The 18,816-nt window shown below is 56.8% G+C and overlaps 1 protein-coding gene across 1 annotated transcript in view; it reads left to right on the top strand.

Moving 5' to 3' along the window:
* Positions 1 to 534: 534 nt before the first annotated feature.
* The window catches only part of SRRM4 (serine/arginine repetitive matrix 4), a 42,358-nt gene continuing 24,076 nt past the window's right edge, over positions 535 to 18,816 (top strand). The window contains exon 1 of the mRNA XM_074159851.1: positions 535 to 665. Coding sequence (XP_074015952.1) covers positions 535 to 665 — 131 coding nt within the window. The remainder of the gene's footprint in view (positions 666 to 18,816) is intronic.

Here is an 18,816-nt window from a genome sequence, read left to right as displayed (position 1 = left end):
CCCCAGAGCCATCTGGTCCCGGGTGACCAGCGAGCAGCCTATGTTTTCCATAGGGGATAAGAGAGACCCCAACCCAAGAGGGGCTGCCGGGTGCTCTCCGGAGCTGCCCTGCTGCAGCCGGGGCAGCCCCGGGGACCGGTGACAGCCCCCGGGACAGCCGCCTCCCTTCCCCGGGCCGCGCTGTGCCGGGCTCCCCGAGGCTCCGGCCGCAGCAGCTGCGGGAGGCGGCACCGGGGAGGGGACGGCGGCCGGGCCCGGCCCCTCTCCCCGCCTCGCCGGCACAAAACGGGAGGCGGGGGCGGCTGGGGCCGCACACCTCCCCGCCACCGGGGCAGCGCCGGGCCGGGCTGCCGGGGCCGAGCCGTGCGGGGCGCGGAGCGGGGCGGTGCGGGGGATGTAGCGCTCAGCACCGCGGAGAGCGGCGGGGCCGGCGCGGGGGGGGCAGTGCCGGGGAGGGGGGGCAGTGCCGGGGAGGGGGGGCGCAAACACACACACACACACACACACACCCCCACACACCCCCACACACCCACCATGGCCAGCGTGCAGCAGGGCGAGAAGCAGCTCTTCGAGAAGTTCTGGCGAGGGACCTTCAAAGCCGTGGCCACGCCGCGACCCGAGAGCATCATCGTGGCCAGCATCACGGCCCGCAAGCCGCTGCCCAGGTAAGGGCTGCCAGGGCATGGGGGGGGGGGGGGGGGGGCTCAGGGACACCCCCTCATCTCGCCTCTGGCTGGGGGCTGCAACACCCCAGGCGTCTTCCCTATCCCCAATTAGTAATGCACACACCACCATCAGGAGGATCTGGAGTGTGGCCTCCCCCCACCCCCAGTTAGGGGCTGGAGGACCCGGGGATCCCCCCAGTGCCTGGGGCAGGGGGATGTTGGCTGGATGGGCCCCCTCCGCGGGTAGGTGCTGTGCTCTGGGGTGGGGGAGCAGGCTTGGGAAACTTTGGCTTGGTGGAGCTTGGAGCCCGGGAGCTGGCTGCCTCCCGAGGGGAGCAGGGTGGGGGCCTGGGAAGCTCCAGCTGGGCTATGGAGGGGGGTCAGTGGTAGGGGTCATCAGCCAGAAGGTGTGATTGTCTCCATCCCTGCCTTGCAGACCCCCGGGGTGTGTCCTGCTGGTTGTATTGTCTCTGCACCCCACCTTCACTAGGGACCCTTGGGAAAATGATGCTCAGGGAGGGGAGAAGCCCCCCTTCTAGCTGGACCCTGCCTTGGTGCAGAAGGAGGCTGATGCACCCCAGGGACATGTAGCCGGGAGCCTACGGCTCCCCAGGGTGGCTGCACACAGCCGTGGACTGGGGCATCTGCGGGTCTGGTGTCCCCCAGGTCTCAAAGCCGAGCGATCTCAGCTCTGCGCTCCTGGTGCCTGCCTGCCCTGTCCCTCCTGCTCCCAGGGAGGCTGGTGGCCCTGTGTGTTTGCCAGAGGCAGAGCTGGGGACAAACCCCACGGAACGAGGCGAGGGGGCAGCCCGTACCCACCGACCTGCTCAGCTGGGCTGTCTCATGGGCAAGGGTAGTGTAGCTTCCTCACAACAACGTGTGCTCTAATTTAGACCAGTTTTATTTTGCTGAGTGCCTCAATATTGTTTAAAAATACCTTCTTTGCACTGTTTTTGTAAGGAAAGGAGGCTTTTTTCTGGTTCTCTCTCTTAGCTCTGCATTTCCAATGCTGGTTGCTCCCCATCCACTGTGGGGACCAACCCAAAGTTTCATGAAGGCGATGGCTGGGTAGAGGAAAGGGTCTCAATCTGCAGCGGGCTGGGTGGCAGGGGCTCAGCCTGTACTAAAGAGCAGAGAGCTCGCGGGGAGCGAGCTGTTTGGGATGCCTCCCGTGCTGGTGAAGGCTATGAGCCACAGCAGCGAGCGGGATGGGGGGTCCTGCTGCTCATGCAATGAGGGGGTCACTTCTGCCCCCGTGGCCCGGCTGTGGGAGCATGAATTTTTCTGATCTCTCTGATTGCCATTAACCAGGGTAGGAAATTGGGAAAGGCACGGCTTAGGCTTCCGAAGGAGAAGAGCAAATCTCATTTCCATGGGCAGCATTTGCAGGACTTCAGCCTTTGTGGGGGAGAGGAACCACTGTGGCTTTCTCCTCCCCTGCATCGGGCTACAGTCGGCACCCAAAGGGGCCATCAGCGGGCTGGGTGCTGGCTCACACACACAGACATTCTCTCCTGCCTGAATGTGCCAGAGTGAGCCCTGCTGCTTAAATATTTCACAGTCAGAGATGTAATACAGCAACAAACTAGGGCATTGGAGAAATACAGCAAGCCCAAGTACTGGGGACGATGCACAGCTCTACACGGCAATTTGGATTGCCGCGGACATCCCGGTCGGGCTGAGGACCGCAGGTGGGAGTGTTTGCAGCTCTGTTAAAAAGTTAATAAACGCGCATACCTTTCTGTTTGGCTGGCAATGCCAGCTCCGGTGGCAGGGGAACCATCTGTGCAGGGGTCAGGAGATCTCGGTACCTGGCAAAATGGACCCACCAGCTCAGCTTTGCCGTGTTTTGCACCTTGGCACCGGCAGATCCTGCGCGATGGGGTCCCCGAACCATGGTGTGCTCTGCACATCCAGCCACGATGCTGCCGGTTCCCGTGTTGGTGCAGCCCGGCTCCTTTTGTCTCCTTGCAGCGTGTGCCGCCAGCCGGGGCCCCGGGATATTCCCTGCAGTGCAGCCATCTGTGCTGCCGCCCTCGCTACAGGTGTAGAGCAGGGTCAGCCCCGGGGGGGACTCTCCCTGGGGGCTGTGGGGTGTTTGTGCTCACCCCTGCCCCTGTGCCACAGAGGGTCTTTGCTGCCCGGGGGGGCTGTAGCCAAAGGCTGGTGGAGCAGGAGGACTGCAGTCCCCAGCTCCTCTCATAGGGGTTGCCAGCTTGGCTTGCATCATGTGGGGCTCTGCCGGGAGCCCGAGGTTGCTGCCTTGGCAGGGTCACACCTACGAGACGCCACATCCCCATTGGGGTACACAGCGATGTCCCCAGCACCCCAAAACAGTGCCAGGTTTGTAGCCCAGCCATAGCCGGAGCCGGGCTCCTGCTCCCCATCGGCTGGGAGAATGGCCCCAAGGCTGGCAGCAGCTCCTCTCACAGCCGTCTCCGTGCCCGGCTCCGCTCTGGGATTGTTTTTCCTGAAGGTTTCGTTGCGTCGCTGCTCAGATGGGCCTCTCTTCCCTGACGATGCTCCAGGCTAATTTAAGAGCAAATGACTGCGGTGCCAGCGAGCAGAGCGCACCAGAGAGGAGACGGGGAGACCAGTTAGCCAAATGAAAAATTAAGATGACCATCTGGATTTCTGTTTTCTCCCACACTTGACAGCTGCTCCTCTGCAAACGCTGCAGATCTCTGCCCTGGATCCGGCCCCATGCTTCCCACAGCGGAGAAGGCAATGGTGGGGTTTCTAGGCCAGTGCTGCCCATCTCCCCATTAATTTTGCTGGCTGGTCCTGTGCCCTCATGGGGTGCCAAGGAGCTTGGTTGCAATGTGGGGGTCCTGCTGGGAGCCCCCACAGTGGCCATAGCCCAAATCCATCCTCGCAGGGTGCCTTGGGCATGGATAATGGCTCAATCCTGCATCCTTGTGGGGCAGTGGTGGGGTTCCTGGGGCAGATATTGTTCCCTCTTCCAGCCAGCTCTTCCCTGTGCCCCATCCCTCACCACCACCTTGCTGCTGGTCCCAGAGATAAAGCCTCTTCCATCTATATTCCCTGTGAGGTTCGGAGCGTTAAAGCTCTGTTAAACCCATGGTTCATCCTGGAACAAAAGAATACATTAATCCCTTCCCTCTGCCGTGGCTGGGGGGGACACTCACTCTGGCCCCCAATGCAGCTCCAGCCCCGGAGCAGGGCTCTGCCAAAGTAAATGGATTATTGACCAGTTTGCAGTGTGAAAAGAAAAACCGAGGCGATGGGGAAAGGGGCTTTTCCAATTAACCTTTGGAACCTGTCTGGGCTTCACCCTGCAGCCTGGGGCTGTGCTTTTGGGACTGGGGGTGAGGGACCCGGTGGCGTGGGGAGGCTGGGCAGCGCTGGGGCTGCTTCATGCTTTGCCTTTGCTGGGGGGGTTGCTCAAGTGTGTGCAAAATCCCAGGTTTGTTCGAGGTGTTCGTGTGCCCAGAGGGCTGGGGTGAGGGACAGGAACCCCCCTGCCCTGCCCCAAACCCCTCCGCTGAGCTGGGGTGTTCCCATTCCCTCTAGCTGGTCCATAAGGATGCTGTGATCCCCACCTGGCAGCTGCAAGGGACTTTGGCTCTCAAGAACTCTTTAAACCTCTAGTGATAAGGTGCCACCAGTCTCTGCCCAGTCTTTGCAGATGGGCATCGCTGGCCCTGTGACTGGGACCCCCTTTCCTTCCTCTTGGCAGGGCTTTTGACTGTGGCTGTCCCTTCACCGTGACCCTGGCCACAGCGTGGACGCCAGGAACCCTGTTCGTGCTCTGCAGCCTGACTGCTCCAGTGCTCTGCTTATTTCATAAACACCCGTCTGATGGGGAGCCCGTGGGTGCCAGGGGTAGCTGGGCTGGGAGATGCTCCAGGGCCCCACCTGGGACCCAGAGCTGGTGGCAGCCTGGGGGCTTGCGGGATGCTTTTGGGGGTGTTTGTGTTCCCTACTCCCACACCACCAGCCACGGCAATGTGGCACAGGCTGCCCTGTCCCAGCACCCTCAAACTCAGCCGAAATCCACTTCTACATGAAAAGCAAGGGCTCTGCTGAGGCTGGGGCTGTGATGCCGGTGTCGGATCCCGGGGGCAGCCGGTGATGCCGGGTGAGCACTGGCAGCGCTGGGAGAAAGGAGGCTCCTGCATCCCTCCCTGCCAGATGGCCTAAGTGGGTCACATCAGGGCAGCGCAGGGGATTTGTTCTTTAACCCTTAATCCCCCGGGATGTGCTGTGCACGGAGCGGGGGGGGAGGGAGGACTGTGTCGCTGAAGTGGGATTAAGCACTGTTTCGCTGCCTGGTTTGCCATCGCGGGTGATCTTGGTGACGGGTCTGGGCACTGCTGCTGCTGGGACAAGGGTGGCAGCATGTCACCCCTGGTTTGGACTTTGCATGAGAAGCCGTGACACTGCAGTGCCAGGGGATCACAGTCTCCCCAAAGAGGGCAGAAGGTGGCTGCAATTCCCCTGTGCCTTTTGGCCCAGCGGAGGGTCTCTGAGGGGCTGGGGACCAGCTCTCTTCCATCCCAACCTCTGGCTTCCTGGCCACGTTTTGGTGGCCCCAAACCCCATTCGTCCCCAGCAGACATCAGGGTGTGCTGCTGGGAGGAAGCCCCACTGATGGCCTCGCCGTGCCCATGGTCCCCCGCTCCCGTTAATCCTCCCCCTTGTTGGTTGGGCATCTGCTCTGCGGGAAGAGGCGGCGGCAGGGCCGGCTGCGCCAAGCTGCCTGGCTGCCATCTGCTCCCTCCCGCTCCCAACGAGCCCCAGCGCTAATGAGCCCATGGCCCGGGCCCAAGCAGGGGGAGAGGGGCTTGAAAAGAAAAGCAGAAGGGGAGAAGAAAAGCCCCTTCCTCGGAGGGGCTGTCAATAGGGAGGCTTTTGTCTGCCCCTGCCCTCCAGCTCCAGCTGGACTGCGGGAGCAGGGAGAGCTAATTAGGCAGGTTGAGAGCTGCTGGGGGGAGCCGAGTGACGGGCAGAGCCGGGGATGCCTGCAAGACCCCCTCCCCGCTGCTCGCAGAGACTTCCTCCTCCTCCTTCGCCCCTGGCCCCATCCATCTGCCTTGCCGCTGGACCGGTGCTGGGGACTGAGTCCCTGCTGGCCTCCACAGTGGGGTGGGGGACACCTCTGTCCCCATAGAGGTGATCCTGCTGGCATGTTGGTGGGATGGACCCACATCAGGTTGGGTGGGACGCAGTGAACGCTGGGCAGCACGGCTGGGCTCAGCGTAAGGTACCCATGGGTACCTTAGCCAGGTGGGATCAGCAAGGATTTAGGGGCCTTTGGAAGCCCCAAGCTCATGGATGGGGACTTTGAGACTTTGGGTACCCCCAAAAGTACTTCCTCTCTGCTCTGTGCCCCTGCTCCGGGCACATGGGGTTTTGTCACCTTCACCTAAAAGCTCCCAAAAGTGGATCTGAGGCTGAGGGTTGTCCCCAGACCAGCGCTGCAGTGACTGGAAACCAGAAGGCCACTGGAACACCATGGTTTGGAGGACGGGCAATTTCTGACCTGTAAAAGTTTATCTGAGTGCTCTGCTTGGGGCCCAAATGTAGCCCCGTGGCTCCAATTCCCACTCCCACCAGCAAAGAACATGGGCACAAGCTGGGCCCTCATTCAGGATGAAGGTTCGCAGCACCTAGTGGGGAAACATGGGGTACAGCGCGCTCTGAATCTGGAGATGGTGCTGCCCCCAGCTCTGGGTAGGAAGGAGCCCATGGTGCCCATGCTGCACTGAAGCAAGCACTGTATCCAATCTCCTCTCCTCATCCTCCTCGTCAGATGAGGGATGAAATCAGGTGGAAAGAAGCAAAAAGGCGGGGGGAGGAGGGGGAAGTCTGCTGGCTGGCCGGAGGATCGTTTTGTAGAAATATTTAATTTCACCCTTGAACAAAGCTGCCTGCAGACGCTCCCCTGGCTGCTGGGGAGCCCCCGTGTCTGCAGATGCCACAGGGGCTCAGCCACCGATGCACCGGTGGGGTCTGTCACCTCGGGGGGCTGCACTGGCTGTGGGGTCCCCTCCCTGCCAGGCTCAGCAGCATCCCGACACTTGGGTGAGGCTGTTTCATGGAGGTACCCAAGTGCGGAACAACAGACCAGGGCAAAATGTGGCAGTTTAGGATCTTGCGGGGCAGGGCCCATCGCTGCTCGGCCCCATAGCAGCACCGGCTCCGGCCAGACCCTGCCCCTGCTCACATCCCATCCCTGGAGAGGCAGGAGAACAGGGCTCTTAAACCCTGCACGTGGGTTCACATCCCTCCCTCAAGGTCTAAATAATAAATATTTAGGGCTGCAAGGCCCTAAATAATAAATAGCAGCGATGACCCTGATGCCAGGGATTGCTAAGGAGTTTCTGCCTACCAGCGGGTCCTGTGGCACCTCCTGTCTCCTTGCTGTCACCATTCTGCCTCCACCATCCAGGGCAGCCTGTCCTGCTGTGGCTTCTCCCCAGAAAGGGGTCCCCACTCTTCCCTGGGGTCCCCAGCCACAGGGGATTTCTCCTTCCAGAGGTCCATGGCTGGAGTCTGCTCGGCCCCATCCCTGTCCCTTCCCGCATCTCCATGTCTGGCAGCTGGACCTTTCTATACGTACATTTTTCTATAAGATGAACTTATCGAGTGCAAGACCCACGCCACTGAAATGCAATCATTTCATGCATGACCACCCTTTCCTTTTCTCCTCTTTTCTCCTTTTCTCCCTGAGGCCACTGAAACCTCCTCATCATTGCAAAGCCTGACCCAGGCTGGCAAAGCTCACCTGTATTTCAGCTGTGGATGGTGCCGGGGCCCTGCCAGAGCCCCTGGTACAGCTGATTTTATGGGTGCATGCAAACATACAGAGGTCATGAGTGCCTGAAATCCAGCAGGAGCAGTGGATCCCGGCGGCACAGCATCCATAGCCGGGCTTTGATGTGGTGAGGATTTGGTCCATGCCCAGGGGTTGTGCAGGCTGGACCACTACCAGCATGGCCGGGCACAGTGCTCGCATCTTGGTGCCACCATCACCTGGCAAAGGCCAAGCAACCCTCCGTGGGACACCGGGTGCTGCAGAACTGGCTTCTCTGTCAGCCACTTGAGCAGAAAGCGCTGACAAACACTGGGAGTTTAAAAATAGCAGGTTTTTTCGCACGCGGCGGGAGCACTTTCCCTGCCAGTGCAGCAGGGACTGCAGGAAGGGCTTACAAAAAAATAAAGTTGGGAAAAAAACTCGATGAAAAACTCTATTGGTGTTTCAGGCTGGCTGAGCTGGGTCTCCCAGCCCATGGCCAAGGCAGGAGGCATCGAGGTTGGGGCTGACTGCTTCGCTGATGACCCGTTTAACGCTTCATGTTTAATTTATGTCTCATCATTAATGAAAGGAGAAGCAGCTGCTGCTGCCCAGCCCTGGCTGGGGGCTTTGCAGAGGACAGAGATGGGAGGCGGGGGCACATCTCCTCATTTGCCCCCAAGGGGTGGTTGAGTGGGCAGAAGGGTCTGAGCAGCATGGGCAGGGTCCTGCTGCCTGTGGGGTTGCTCTGCTCTCCCCTCCCAGCTCTTGCTTCCTCCCTGCGGGCAGGGGATGCTGCGATGTGCTGGTACGGGCTGCAAAGACCTTTGTGCTGTTGGATCCCAGGGCCGGGGTCAGACGCCCATCTCACATGCAGGTGGCTGAAAATGCTCCGAGACCCCCAGGCTGTGATGAGAAAATGGGTTTTCTCTGCTGCAAACACCAAATTCCAGCAGCTCATCATCCCGGCGGACCTGGACAGCACTTTGGCAATGGGCTGGTTGTATTGAATTTATCTCTGTGCCTGCGTGCGCTTGGGAGCGCGTGTGTTGGGGTGTGACTGGAGGAGAGCGGGGTAGGAGGCTGTGATTTCAGCTACATTACTGTCAGGATGAATAATTAGCTATTGCCCAGCAAGAGAAATATTTTTACATTAAGAGAGATCTCATGGTTAAAGACCACCTGCTGGATTAATCTGTGGGTCAGCTGGAGCTGCCGAATAACCAACTGCCCGCCAGAGCCGTGCAAATATAATACCAATGTATAATAGCATGTAAATATATCATAACTTATTGTCCACTGCTCCATCCTCTGCAGCCAGTGGAGCAGCCCCTCCTTAGTGGGGTGGCCACGGACATGGCATACGGAGCACGGGAGGGCAGTTAGGGCTTTGGCCCTCAGGGGTGGGTATTTCCCCGAGGCTGGTGGTTTCAACTCTGGGAATCTATTGCCTATAAAGCATTTTCCCTCTTCAAATCCCCCCTGCTTTGATCAGAGCACGGCCAGATTCATTATGATGGGGAGAAGTAAGACAAGTGGGTTCAGCACTGCTTCTTTTATTTGCTAAAAAACTCCCAGATTGGGAACATGCAAGGGAAAAAAGCCCTCAAAGCAGCAAAGCAGCAGAGTGTCCATGTTTCTCCTGCCCTTCCCTGCTGCGTTGGACGGGCTTGGTGGTTATCTGCCTGATGCAGCCGCCTGCCTCAGACCTGCCTTTGTCTGCCTGTCAGCCACGTGTTGGCTGAGTTAATGAAGGGCAATGGTGCAGGGCCACCGGAGCAGAAAAGTGGGTGGATAACGCGTGCCGGGGAGAGGGAGGTGGAGTGGGGTCTGGTGGAGGAGGAACAAAGGGAGCTGCTGGTTCATCACAGAGATAGGGGCGTTTTGCAGCCCAGCACCCCCTGGGTTTGCCCCATGCCTTCTTATCAAGGATGGATGTGATCTCCTGGTGACCTCCTCTGGCCCTGTGTCCCCAGAGCCTGGCCGTCCTAGAGGGCCCCTCTGTGGGACTGAGCTCTGCAGGACACAGAAGTTGTTGGCTGCATCTCCCCCAGGATCTCGGGGTGTCTCTGGATGAAGGACTGTTGCCTGTTCAGTCCGATGGCTGGAGAAGTCATTGGCACACTTTTGGACCAGTCCTTGTGCTCTCCCAAGCATTTCCCACATGTGGTTTAGAAGCCAGCAGAGGTGAAGAATGTCCTTTGGATGTTTTGGAGGGTTTTTTGGATGTTTCCAAGAGTCCAGGCTGGGAGATGCAGCAGTTTCATGCTCCAGGCACACCCCTGCCCTTGTCGAGAGTGTGGAGCATCTCAGCACCCCCAGGGACAGAGCTAAAGGCACCAGAGCAAGTGCCAGTGGCAGGTTTGGCTCCCACTATTTGCTTCCTCGTGGCATAGTTACTACCCCATTGCCCTCGGGGGCTCCCCAGAAGTGTTTTTTTCACCCACAACCCCAATTTCCCTGTCTTTATCCCTCTGACCGGGCTCAGATGCTCAAGGGCAGGCGCTCAGCATGGGAGCCGCCACCGTGGGGATGGGCGGGTTAATTTTGCGGTGGAGGCTCGTGGGCCAAAGAGCTGGCTGCCGGCTCTGCTGGGCTGCGAATGCCACCGAAGGCACATTCATCCCTGATTAATGGAAACTGAAAAGCAGGATCCTGAGGACCCACGGCTCTCCTACCCCCCTCCCTGCCGCAGGCTGACGCTGCCAACCCTCACCCTGCGCTGCTACCGGGTTTGTCCTGCACGGAGCAGAGGACGGCGGGTCTCACCTTGACTTTCCGTGGTGGAAAAGTAGGCAGTGAAGCCCACGGCCGCAGCCTGTGCCCTCCCTGCAGAGCCAGCGCTGGGACACGGCCACCGCCCCACTCCCCCCAGCTCGCCCTCCCCACCGCGTCAGTATTGATTTGACCTGAACTCCCTTTAACGTGCTGTGATTTCTTTCAATTAGGCTTTGAGCGAGGCCTCTGCGGCGTTCGATAGAGTCAGCCTCAGTGTGGTGCCTGGACCACGATGGTCCAGAAGGAGATGCTTGGGGATGTTCCTGCATCCCTGACAAGAGCATCCCTCCATGTCTTCTTTTCCACATGTTCCATGAGGATGATCGCACTACTTAAGGGTTACTCCTTGTCCCCTCTGCATTTCCTAGTGCTTTCCATCCCTTGGATGGGTGGCTTTGCTACCCCAGCCCACAGGACAGATTTGCCACATCGTTAGCTGGTTCACCTTCCTAATTTAGATGAATGCCAGACCTGCCTGCTCCCCCCTGCTCTGTGCAGGAGCAGCCCCACCACCAAGAGGAGCTGAACCAAACCTGAGCAACTCTCATCTCCCCATCCCCAGCAAAGCCGCCTTGCATTCCCATTTCTCCTTGGTGGCTGTCACCTCCTCGGGGACGTACTTAGCCAAGTCGGGGCTTGGTGTCACATTGTTTCCGGCAAACTAATGGGCAGAGTGCTTGTTTTCAGAGATTGTATAGAGCAGAAATCCCTGCACTTCATCTCCAGCTGCAATTACCGAAGCCAAGTCGATGCGGTTGATGGTAATAGGATGGTAACACTGTCTGAATTTGTATTTAATGCTGATTCCAAGGGTCTATAATTTTCATCAGCACCACATGACTTTTTATAGAACAGAAAAATGTGAGAGCAGTTAATGAGCTGTAATTCTGGAGAGCTTCTGCCTTGATTGGGACTAATTATTTTCTTTATAAAAATAATTAACAATCCACACAACCTATAGAGTGAAAGGCATGTGGCATTAATTAAACCATGCGGTATTTTCAACGCACCTTTATCTCCCCTTTCCCAGCACACCCCGAATAGACGGTGGCGTTGCACTGAGGAAAGCCAAGCTGGGTGCCAGCTGGCATCGGGGTGAAGGCTCACGCAGGGCTTTTTGCAGGTCCTGAGCGAGGGGGCTGCATCCAAATCCCACCCCCGCAGCCTCCCGGCCCTGTGTGTACTGTAAAAATCCTCATTTGGGTAGAAAAGGCTGTTTTGGTTGGAGTTAGGTGATGTTTTTCATGTGTGGGCTGTCCGTGATGGGTGCGGAGGGGATTCTGGGGATGTCTTTGTGTTTCGGCTGAAGAGCAACTGGTGGGACCCGAGGGGGTCTGCGCTGGGTGCTGTCACTTGCCATGGGACATTGGGATATCCCCAAATTGAGATGGTTGCTTTGCACAGGCTGAGCCCTTGTTTTCCAACTCCCTGAGATCCTGGGACGAGTCCCATGCGAATGTGCCCCAACACTGATAGTCTGTGAGTCTGTGTGTGCTTAGACACACACTTACATAATATATAATTGTTAACAAGACTAATTCCTCTATTTTCCTGGAGGTATTCTGAGAACTAATGAATATATTTGCATAATCTTGATTTTGTTTATGAATAATTCTGGATTATCCAAATGTGAATAACACCGGGGCTTTGCCGTTCTAGATTGCCTTTCGGCTGAGGACAGCAAAGCATTTTACAAATATTAGTTCAGCCTCACAAATCTCAGCAAGCAATAAAATTATTATCACACCCAATTAAAGATGGATTTGCTGAGAAGTGGTTTGCCGGGGGGCCCAGGAGCCTGGGGACCTGCCTGCCTCCTCCAAACCTTCCACCTAAGGAGCAGCAAGCCAAGAAATATTCCCCCCTTCCTTTTTTGGGATGATTTAAAACAATGGTCAGGGTTGCAGAGCGGCGTGGAGGGTTGGGGACAAGACCTGGGAGCAGAGAGGGAGGTTTCTTTCTGGCTCTAACTCCCAAATAGCCCTGGGTGCTGCAGCACTGAGCACCCCGGTGCCCACCATGTGGCTGGGATGGCATGGTCACACCTTCTCCCTTCTTGGAGTGCAGTGGGAGGAGGAAAGGACCTGCCTTCCCTCCCAGATACTCTCCTTTACTTAAAACCCCCTCACATGGGCAGCTGGCAAGATCATTGACGTGTTTCCCATGGGACCAGGGGGTGTTATAGGGAAGGAGGATTGGAGTAAAACCAAACGCACCCACCCAGGAAGCTGCAATTCAGGAATTTCCCATCTCAGCTGACATAGGAGATGTGATGCAGGGAGGCAAAGGGCCCTTCTGGCGATAAAAAACCCCTGGTAGCATGTAGCAGGGGGGTTAAACCTCTCCTGCCACCCCCCTTCCTGGGCTGGGAACATCGTAGGCTCATCTCTCCAGCAGGAGAAATCTGTTGCTTAATTCCTTTCTGCGGGAGCTAATTGCTGCCCACACATCCCCGCACGGAGACATCTGCTCCTCGCAGCGTCACTGAGCCCTCCTGGTCCCAGGTGGCCCTGGGCATCATGGCGGGATGGATGTTTTGGAGAGAAGTCCCAAATGAGGGGATATCTGGGGACTCCAGTCTCGCCAGCCCCCCCCCCCCCCCCCAAAGTGCAGCAGACAGGTTTTTGCTGGCTGCTCCCTGCAGTTCCCCCCCACTGGCTGCCATTCATAGGCAGAAAATGTTATCCTCTGCCCCAAATTAAGAGGGCAGCAATGACATTGTCCTGCTCGGGTGATGTCCCTGAACACCCACATTGGGGACACCCATTCGGATGCACCCACAGGTCTGTCCTGATGGGGTTTTGAGCATTTTTTAATGTCAGAGTCGTTTCAAGCTGAGCCCTTGGGAATGCTGTTCATTAGCTGCAGGCAGGCATCCGTGCCTGTATCCCGGCACATGGGGTGGTTTATTAACAGGGTGGGGTGACCTGAGTGTCCCTGTCCCGAGCCCGGGTGGATGGGGCAGCCGTCTTCTCCATGCTTTCCCTGTCAACCAGAGTCTTTCCCAGGGCAGCTCCGCAGGCAGGAGGCAGCTGTGTGAACAGGTTGGGTTTTTTGGAATTAGATCTGAGTGTTGGGACACCCAGTGTGTTTTCCCCTCTCCTAGAAGCAAGTCAGAAAAAGCAAATTAAAGGAGAGGAGGATAAAGCTCTGTGCGAGAGGTAAAGGGAGCATTGCTGCTCCAAGTGGATCTTCTTCAGCCAGCTTCTCCTTGCTGCCTCCAACATGTCTTATTACTAATTCATTTTTAAACTGATCTCTCAGCACTCCCAGGAGCTCCTGGTAACTGTGTGCTTACAATCCCCTATTTGATTAAAATTTAATGAGCTATGTTATTGGCAAATACACTATTTCACTGCTGTTCACCATGCCAAACGGTGTGGGTTTTCGGACAAAGGAAGGAATCAGTGCATTGCAGAGAGCACCCGTAATGGCCGAGCACCGTGGATGCTCAGTCCTGCCATCGCTTGGCAGCACACGGGGTGGATTCTTCATTAAAGAGCGAGCCCAGGCTCACTGGGAGACTAGTGCTCTCCCGGCTTGATCCCGAGGTGCTGTGGTGGCACAGGGGACGCTCCCTGGGTGGGGGGGTTGGCACTGTGCAGCCCGTTGGGTGTGAAGGTGCTCTCCAGCCTGACCACGCTGCAGATCGTGGCAAAGCGCTTCTGTTCTGGGCCATCCTTCAGTTTGTTTTTTAGCTAAAACCCTTCTAAAAAGTTGAGCATCGTCTCCCAGTGCTCCTCGGCTTCCAGCTCCCAGTGTTGTGGTGGGAAGTGCCCAACCACTACCACTGGTGGTCCTGCCCTTCACCTGGCTTGGGTTTGCACTTGCGAGCAAGTGATTATTGAGAAATTTGAGCTCAGATCCAGGCTTTTCCTAACTGCAAGCTCTACGAGGGCTGCTGAGGGCTGCCCCCGTGCCTGGCCATCAGCTCTGCCCCCTTCTCCGGGGAGCTCTGGGCTGCCTGGGGGATGATGACAGGGTTGGGGTCTGGGAGTGCAGTTTGTGGCCAGCCGGGAGGAGAGTGGCCGTGGGGCTACGGGTTTAGTGTAAACTCTCAGCCCCAGTCCCTCCTTAGACCAGTCCCTGCCACGCCAGGGTCACTCAGGGGCCTGAAGCCCCCCAAAACATGGGCCACGGGTGTGCAGGATTGATGTGCCATGGTGCATCTCAGGGTAACATTGGTACTTTCAGCTCTGTTTGCAGGCACCAGGGAGAAGCCAAGGCTCCTCCTTTGCTATTCCCTGATTGAGGAGAAAACTGGCTCCTTTACAGGCGTGGGAACCTGCAGGGTATTTGTCTAAGGAGGAGGATTTGAGGATAGGAAAGGCACAGGATTGTCCCCCTGAGAGCAAGCCTGGCCCAGCAGCGTGCAGGTGCTGACGGGCATGAAGCACCACGGGGACCTCAGAGCCAGCAGCGTGGGAGGCACAAGATGCTGTAGAAACCGCTTGAGACGGGGCAGCAGTCCAGGTTTCCTTTAGAAACGATAAGAGCACATGCCATATTCCTCGGGTTTATCTCTGTTGTCACTGGCAGGCAGTCGGCGGAGCCATCCCGGATTGCTGGCAGCGAGGGAAGGTGACGCCGAGCCCTGCAAGGCGGCTGGGTGCTCGGGTGGGAAGAGGGATGGGAAGCGTACCCAGGGAGAAGGAGACCCAGCCTTGGGGAGCAGGGAGAGGTGGTGCTCACCCTGGTGCCTGACCCTGCCTAAGATGGTCCACGGGAGCATTGCTGTCCCCCGTGGAGTTTTACGCTCCGTCAGATCCGTCCATCCTGTGCTGGGCAGCGGGAGCCACCGCCAGCTGGTGCCCGGGATGGAGCCCTCCCCGTGGGCTGTGACCACACCGCATCCCCCCAGGCATCTGGCACTGACCCCCGTGCTGCTCCCGGGGCCTCCTCCAGCAGGGAAGCTCCTCTGTTTTGATTCAACCGTGCATAGCAAATCAACTGCTGGAAAATAAAGAGCCAAGCTGCTTTTTTGGCCCGGGACGCGATCAGAGCGGTCGTTAAATGTTTCTGGAGTCCAAGAGGCAAAAGGAGGGGCTGCTGCGTTCAGGCTTGCAGCAGGACACAGGGTTCCCAGGAACAGGAGGGGGAGGCGAGTCACGGCTGGCAAAAATTGAATGAAAAATGTATATTATAGAATTGTATTTCTCTTCTGTGTTTAAACTGCCTCAAGAAAGCCACGCGCTTTTCTGCAGCTGGTGCCTCTGCTGATGCACAGAAAAAATAGCAGGGAGAAGATTAAAATTGAACTGGCTTGGAGTCTGTGTAATCAGGGAAAATATCTCGGTGATTTGCTATTATAATTTTCAATAACAAACTGCAGGGCTCCTGCCGCACTAATAATAACGGCTTGAATGAGGTGGGGAAAGAACCTGCCGTGGGGTGTTTGTGTGTGTGTTTGTGGGAAGCACTTACAATTTTCCCCATCTCCTAATTTTGAAGAGGTATTTTTAGTGCATATTTCAAAGGGCTTTACGTAAACACATCTGCTGGAGTTTTTGCTTGGCAGTGTCTTTACAACCTTCTTTTCTGCCCCCTCCCTCCCCTGGGACACAGGAACAGTTCGACCGTTTCGTTTTCAATCGGATGAGCAAAGCTAGAGAGCAGGAGAGAAAATAAAAGTGTCATTTTGCCAGTGCCAAAAGGCTTCTCAGCCCAAAGTTGTGGATTTTAGAAGCGTGAGCAGCTCAACCCATCCTTGCCGGGGCCAAGAGCCCAGGGTAGAGGTGCATCGGAGGTGGCTGTGGTAGAGATATGAGGGGATGAGACACACAGGGGGACCCCAATCTGCCATCTGCCCACTCCTGCACAGCCAATACCTCCAGGTGAGGAAAGGAGAGGAAAGATGAGACATTTAATCACATGTCCGTGCACTTCATGCACGTTACTCGGGAGAAACAGCGAGAGTATCCTTGCTGTGAGTGGCTGCAGGCACAGGAGTTTCTCCTGCTTCCCCTCAGGACGCTATGCCTGCCACAGGTGCCTGTGTCCTTTCACGGGCTGATGTTCCCCGTCCCCAGGTGAGGCATCTGTCATTGGTTTAATGCCATTGAAACATTCACAACTAATAGGCTCATCAGAGATGCTTTAACCTTTTTCGGTTTTGGGGCTCCAGTTGGCTGGAGCCGCTCCTCCCTTTTCACCAGGGGCTGTAGAGATGATGGGAATGCGGAGCCAGCCAGGGTTGAAAAGGGCAAGGTAATAAAGTTTCTGTATTGGCTTTCCAAATACTCTGTCCTGAGCTTGGAAGTGCTGCCAGTGCAGGTCTGCCAGGAGCAGTCAGTGCTCGGGGTCTCCAACATGCTCATGCGTGTGGCCAAGTGCCCTGCAGCACCACTCTCCCCCTCGGGCTGTGCATCCAGCACTCAACCCAACTGTGTGTGGAAAGTAAACTAAATGACAAAAATAAAAGGCTTGGTTAGCACGATCCAGCCCCAGCATGCTTACGCTGCTGCTTGCAAAGCAGCTGGGAAGGGCAGAGAAGCTTTGGCCAGGCTACAGAGGGAGCCCGTCCCACAGAGGCAAGGGATGATGCTGCTGAGGTTGGAGGTGGCAGGGTCCGGCAGCTGAAAGGTCACTAGGAAGGCAATTTTCCTGCTTTCCTCTCCTCTCGAGAAGAGGAGCTGAGTTACCGCAGGGGGAGAAGGATGATTGATGAACGCTTTTTGGCAGGAGAGTGCTGTGGGGCTGGGGCAGAGGAGCTCGGCTGGGACGTGGGAGCCTGCAGGCAGAGGAGGGCAGCTGGCTGGCCCCGGCAGCGCTGAGATGCCGGCACGCAAGGATTTCAAGTGCACACCAAACCCGCACCGACTGCATGTCACCACGGGACCAGGGGGGACGGGTGTCGCTGGGCTCAGCTCCCGGTGAAGCATCTCAGCGAGTGCCACGTTTCATGGCCTGATGAGATGGCACTGGGCCATGGCACTGAGCGCGGTGGCTCGGGATGGAGGAACGGGGATGGTTTGTGAGGTAGCTCTGCTCCCTGAGGCAGCAGATACCCGGTGCCTTTGCCCTGTCCTCTGCAAAGGGTGCCAGGATCCATCCGCAGGCAGGAAGGGCACTGCAATCCCATGGAGGCTAACAGGGGGGAAATATTTCCCCATGGCAGGGCTGTTCAAGCCCCCAGGACTTACCTGTGAGGCTCACCACATGTCTCTGGAGGCCACAGCATGTCTTTAACAACTTCCGTGAGGGGTCTTTGTTGCTGAGCTCAGCACATCTCCCAGGTCTTGCAAATGCCCTGTGGGACCTCCCCAGTCTTGCATTTTCCTTGGCCTCTGCAGAGAAGTGGCCTTAACCTGCCATCCGTGTGCACGGCCACCTTGAGTTCCAGTATGACACCTGGTGCAAAAGCCTCCCAAGCCCATCAGCAAATCCCTACTCTTCCAGCTGCATCACCCCGAGCATCCTCACTGCCCTCCCGGGGCTGGCTCCTGTGAAGCACCCGCAGAGGCTTTCTCCTTTCTGCTGCAGGTGTGATAATCCTCTCCTTTGAGGCCACAGCAATCGTTCACACCAAACTGCAAGCACTTTTATATCAGTCATGAAAGGCATGAAAGACAACAAATAAAAAATATGTTTTTATATATACATTCAATCAATGCCTATGGAGCTTAACGCAAGGGGATTACCAGCCAGTTTAGAGTGTTAGTGACTCTCAGCATTCATCAGAGGAGAACATTTAGTTGAATTGAAGCCAGCCTTTGATGGGATTGGAGAATAATTATTTCCATCAATAATTACTTCCAAGCCCAGAAGAAATGGCTCCTAGCGTGTTGCAGGGCAGGAGTCCTTGGTTGCCTCAAGGCCAATATGTTGTAACCGCAGGACCTGAAAATCCCATTAGTGGGAGCAGGGGCCGGGGTGAGAGGGACATCGCCTGCCATGCCCGAGTCCCTCCTGCAAGGCAGTGACATCCCATCATGCTGCCAGCCCGGGAAGGAACCCTCCCACCCCGCTGCTGGAGCCGATCCAGCCCAGACTTTGCACAGGTCATTAATTTGGGGACATTTTTAATGGATCCTAATGATTGAGCCTCAGAAGGCTGCTCTTAAAAGGGGTTTGGGAAAGCTAATTAGCTTGTACAAAGCAAGCAATTAACCATGTAGCTTCCCGGATGGTTAAAAATAACATAGATGTTGGGAAGCGACTTGGGGATTTTATCACAAGCAGAGTAATAAATTTTTAAAGCCAGAGGGACCATCACCTCCTGCATGTCCTGGGCCAGAAATATTTCACCCAGCTTCCCCCACTGGTCCCTGTCGCTTGTACTTGGCTGATGCACATCCTGAAATGTTCAGGTACTACAAACTGGGCCCCAAGAAGGAGTCAGGTAGTAGAGAAAGCGGGAGTTTGTTGAGAGAGAAAACACAGGTGGAAAGAAAGGGATGACCCTTCTTATCCAGGTACTCCTGTGCCAACTCTGCCCCCGAAAACTGTTGCTCATGGCTGGGGCAGGTCGCAGGATGTTCCCTGGTGTGTGATGGCTGTGACAGTCTCTTGCAGCCAAGGCACCCTCCTGGCATCCCGGAGCCACTATGGCCATGGGGCTGGCAGGGGACATCCCAGCCTCCCCCTGCTCCAGGGACTTCACGTGGCCCGGAG

This window comes from Numenius arquata, chromosome 16 (assembly GCF_964106895.1).
Source record: "Numenius arquata chromosome 16, bNumArq3.hap1.1, whole genome shotgun sequence".
Classification (NCBI taxonomy): Eukaryota; Metazoa; Chordata; class Aves; order Charadriiformes; family Scolopacidae; genus Numenius; species Numenius arquata.
Note: the sequence above shows the minus strand (reverse complement) of the source record. Positions and strands in the feature narration are given on the sequence as shown.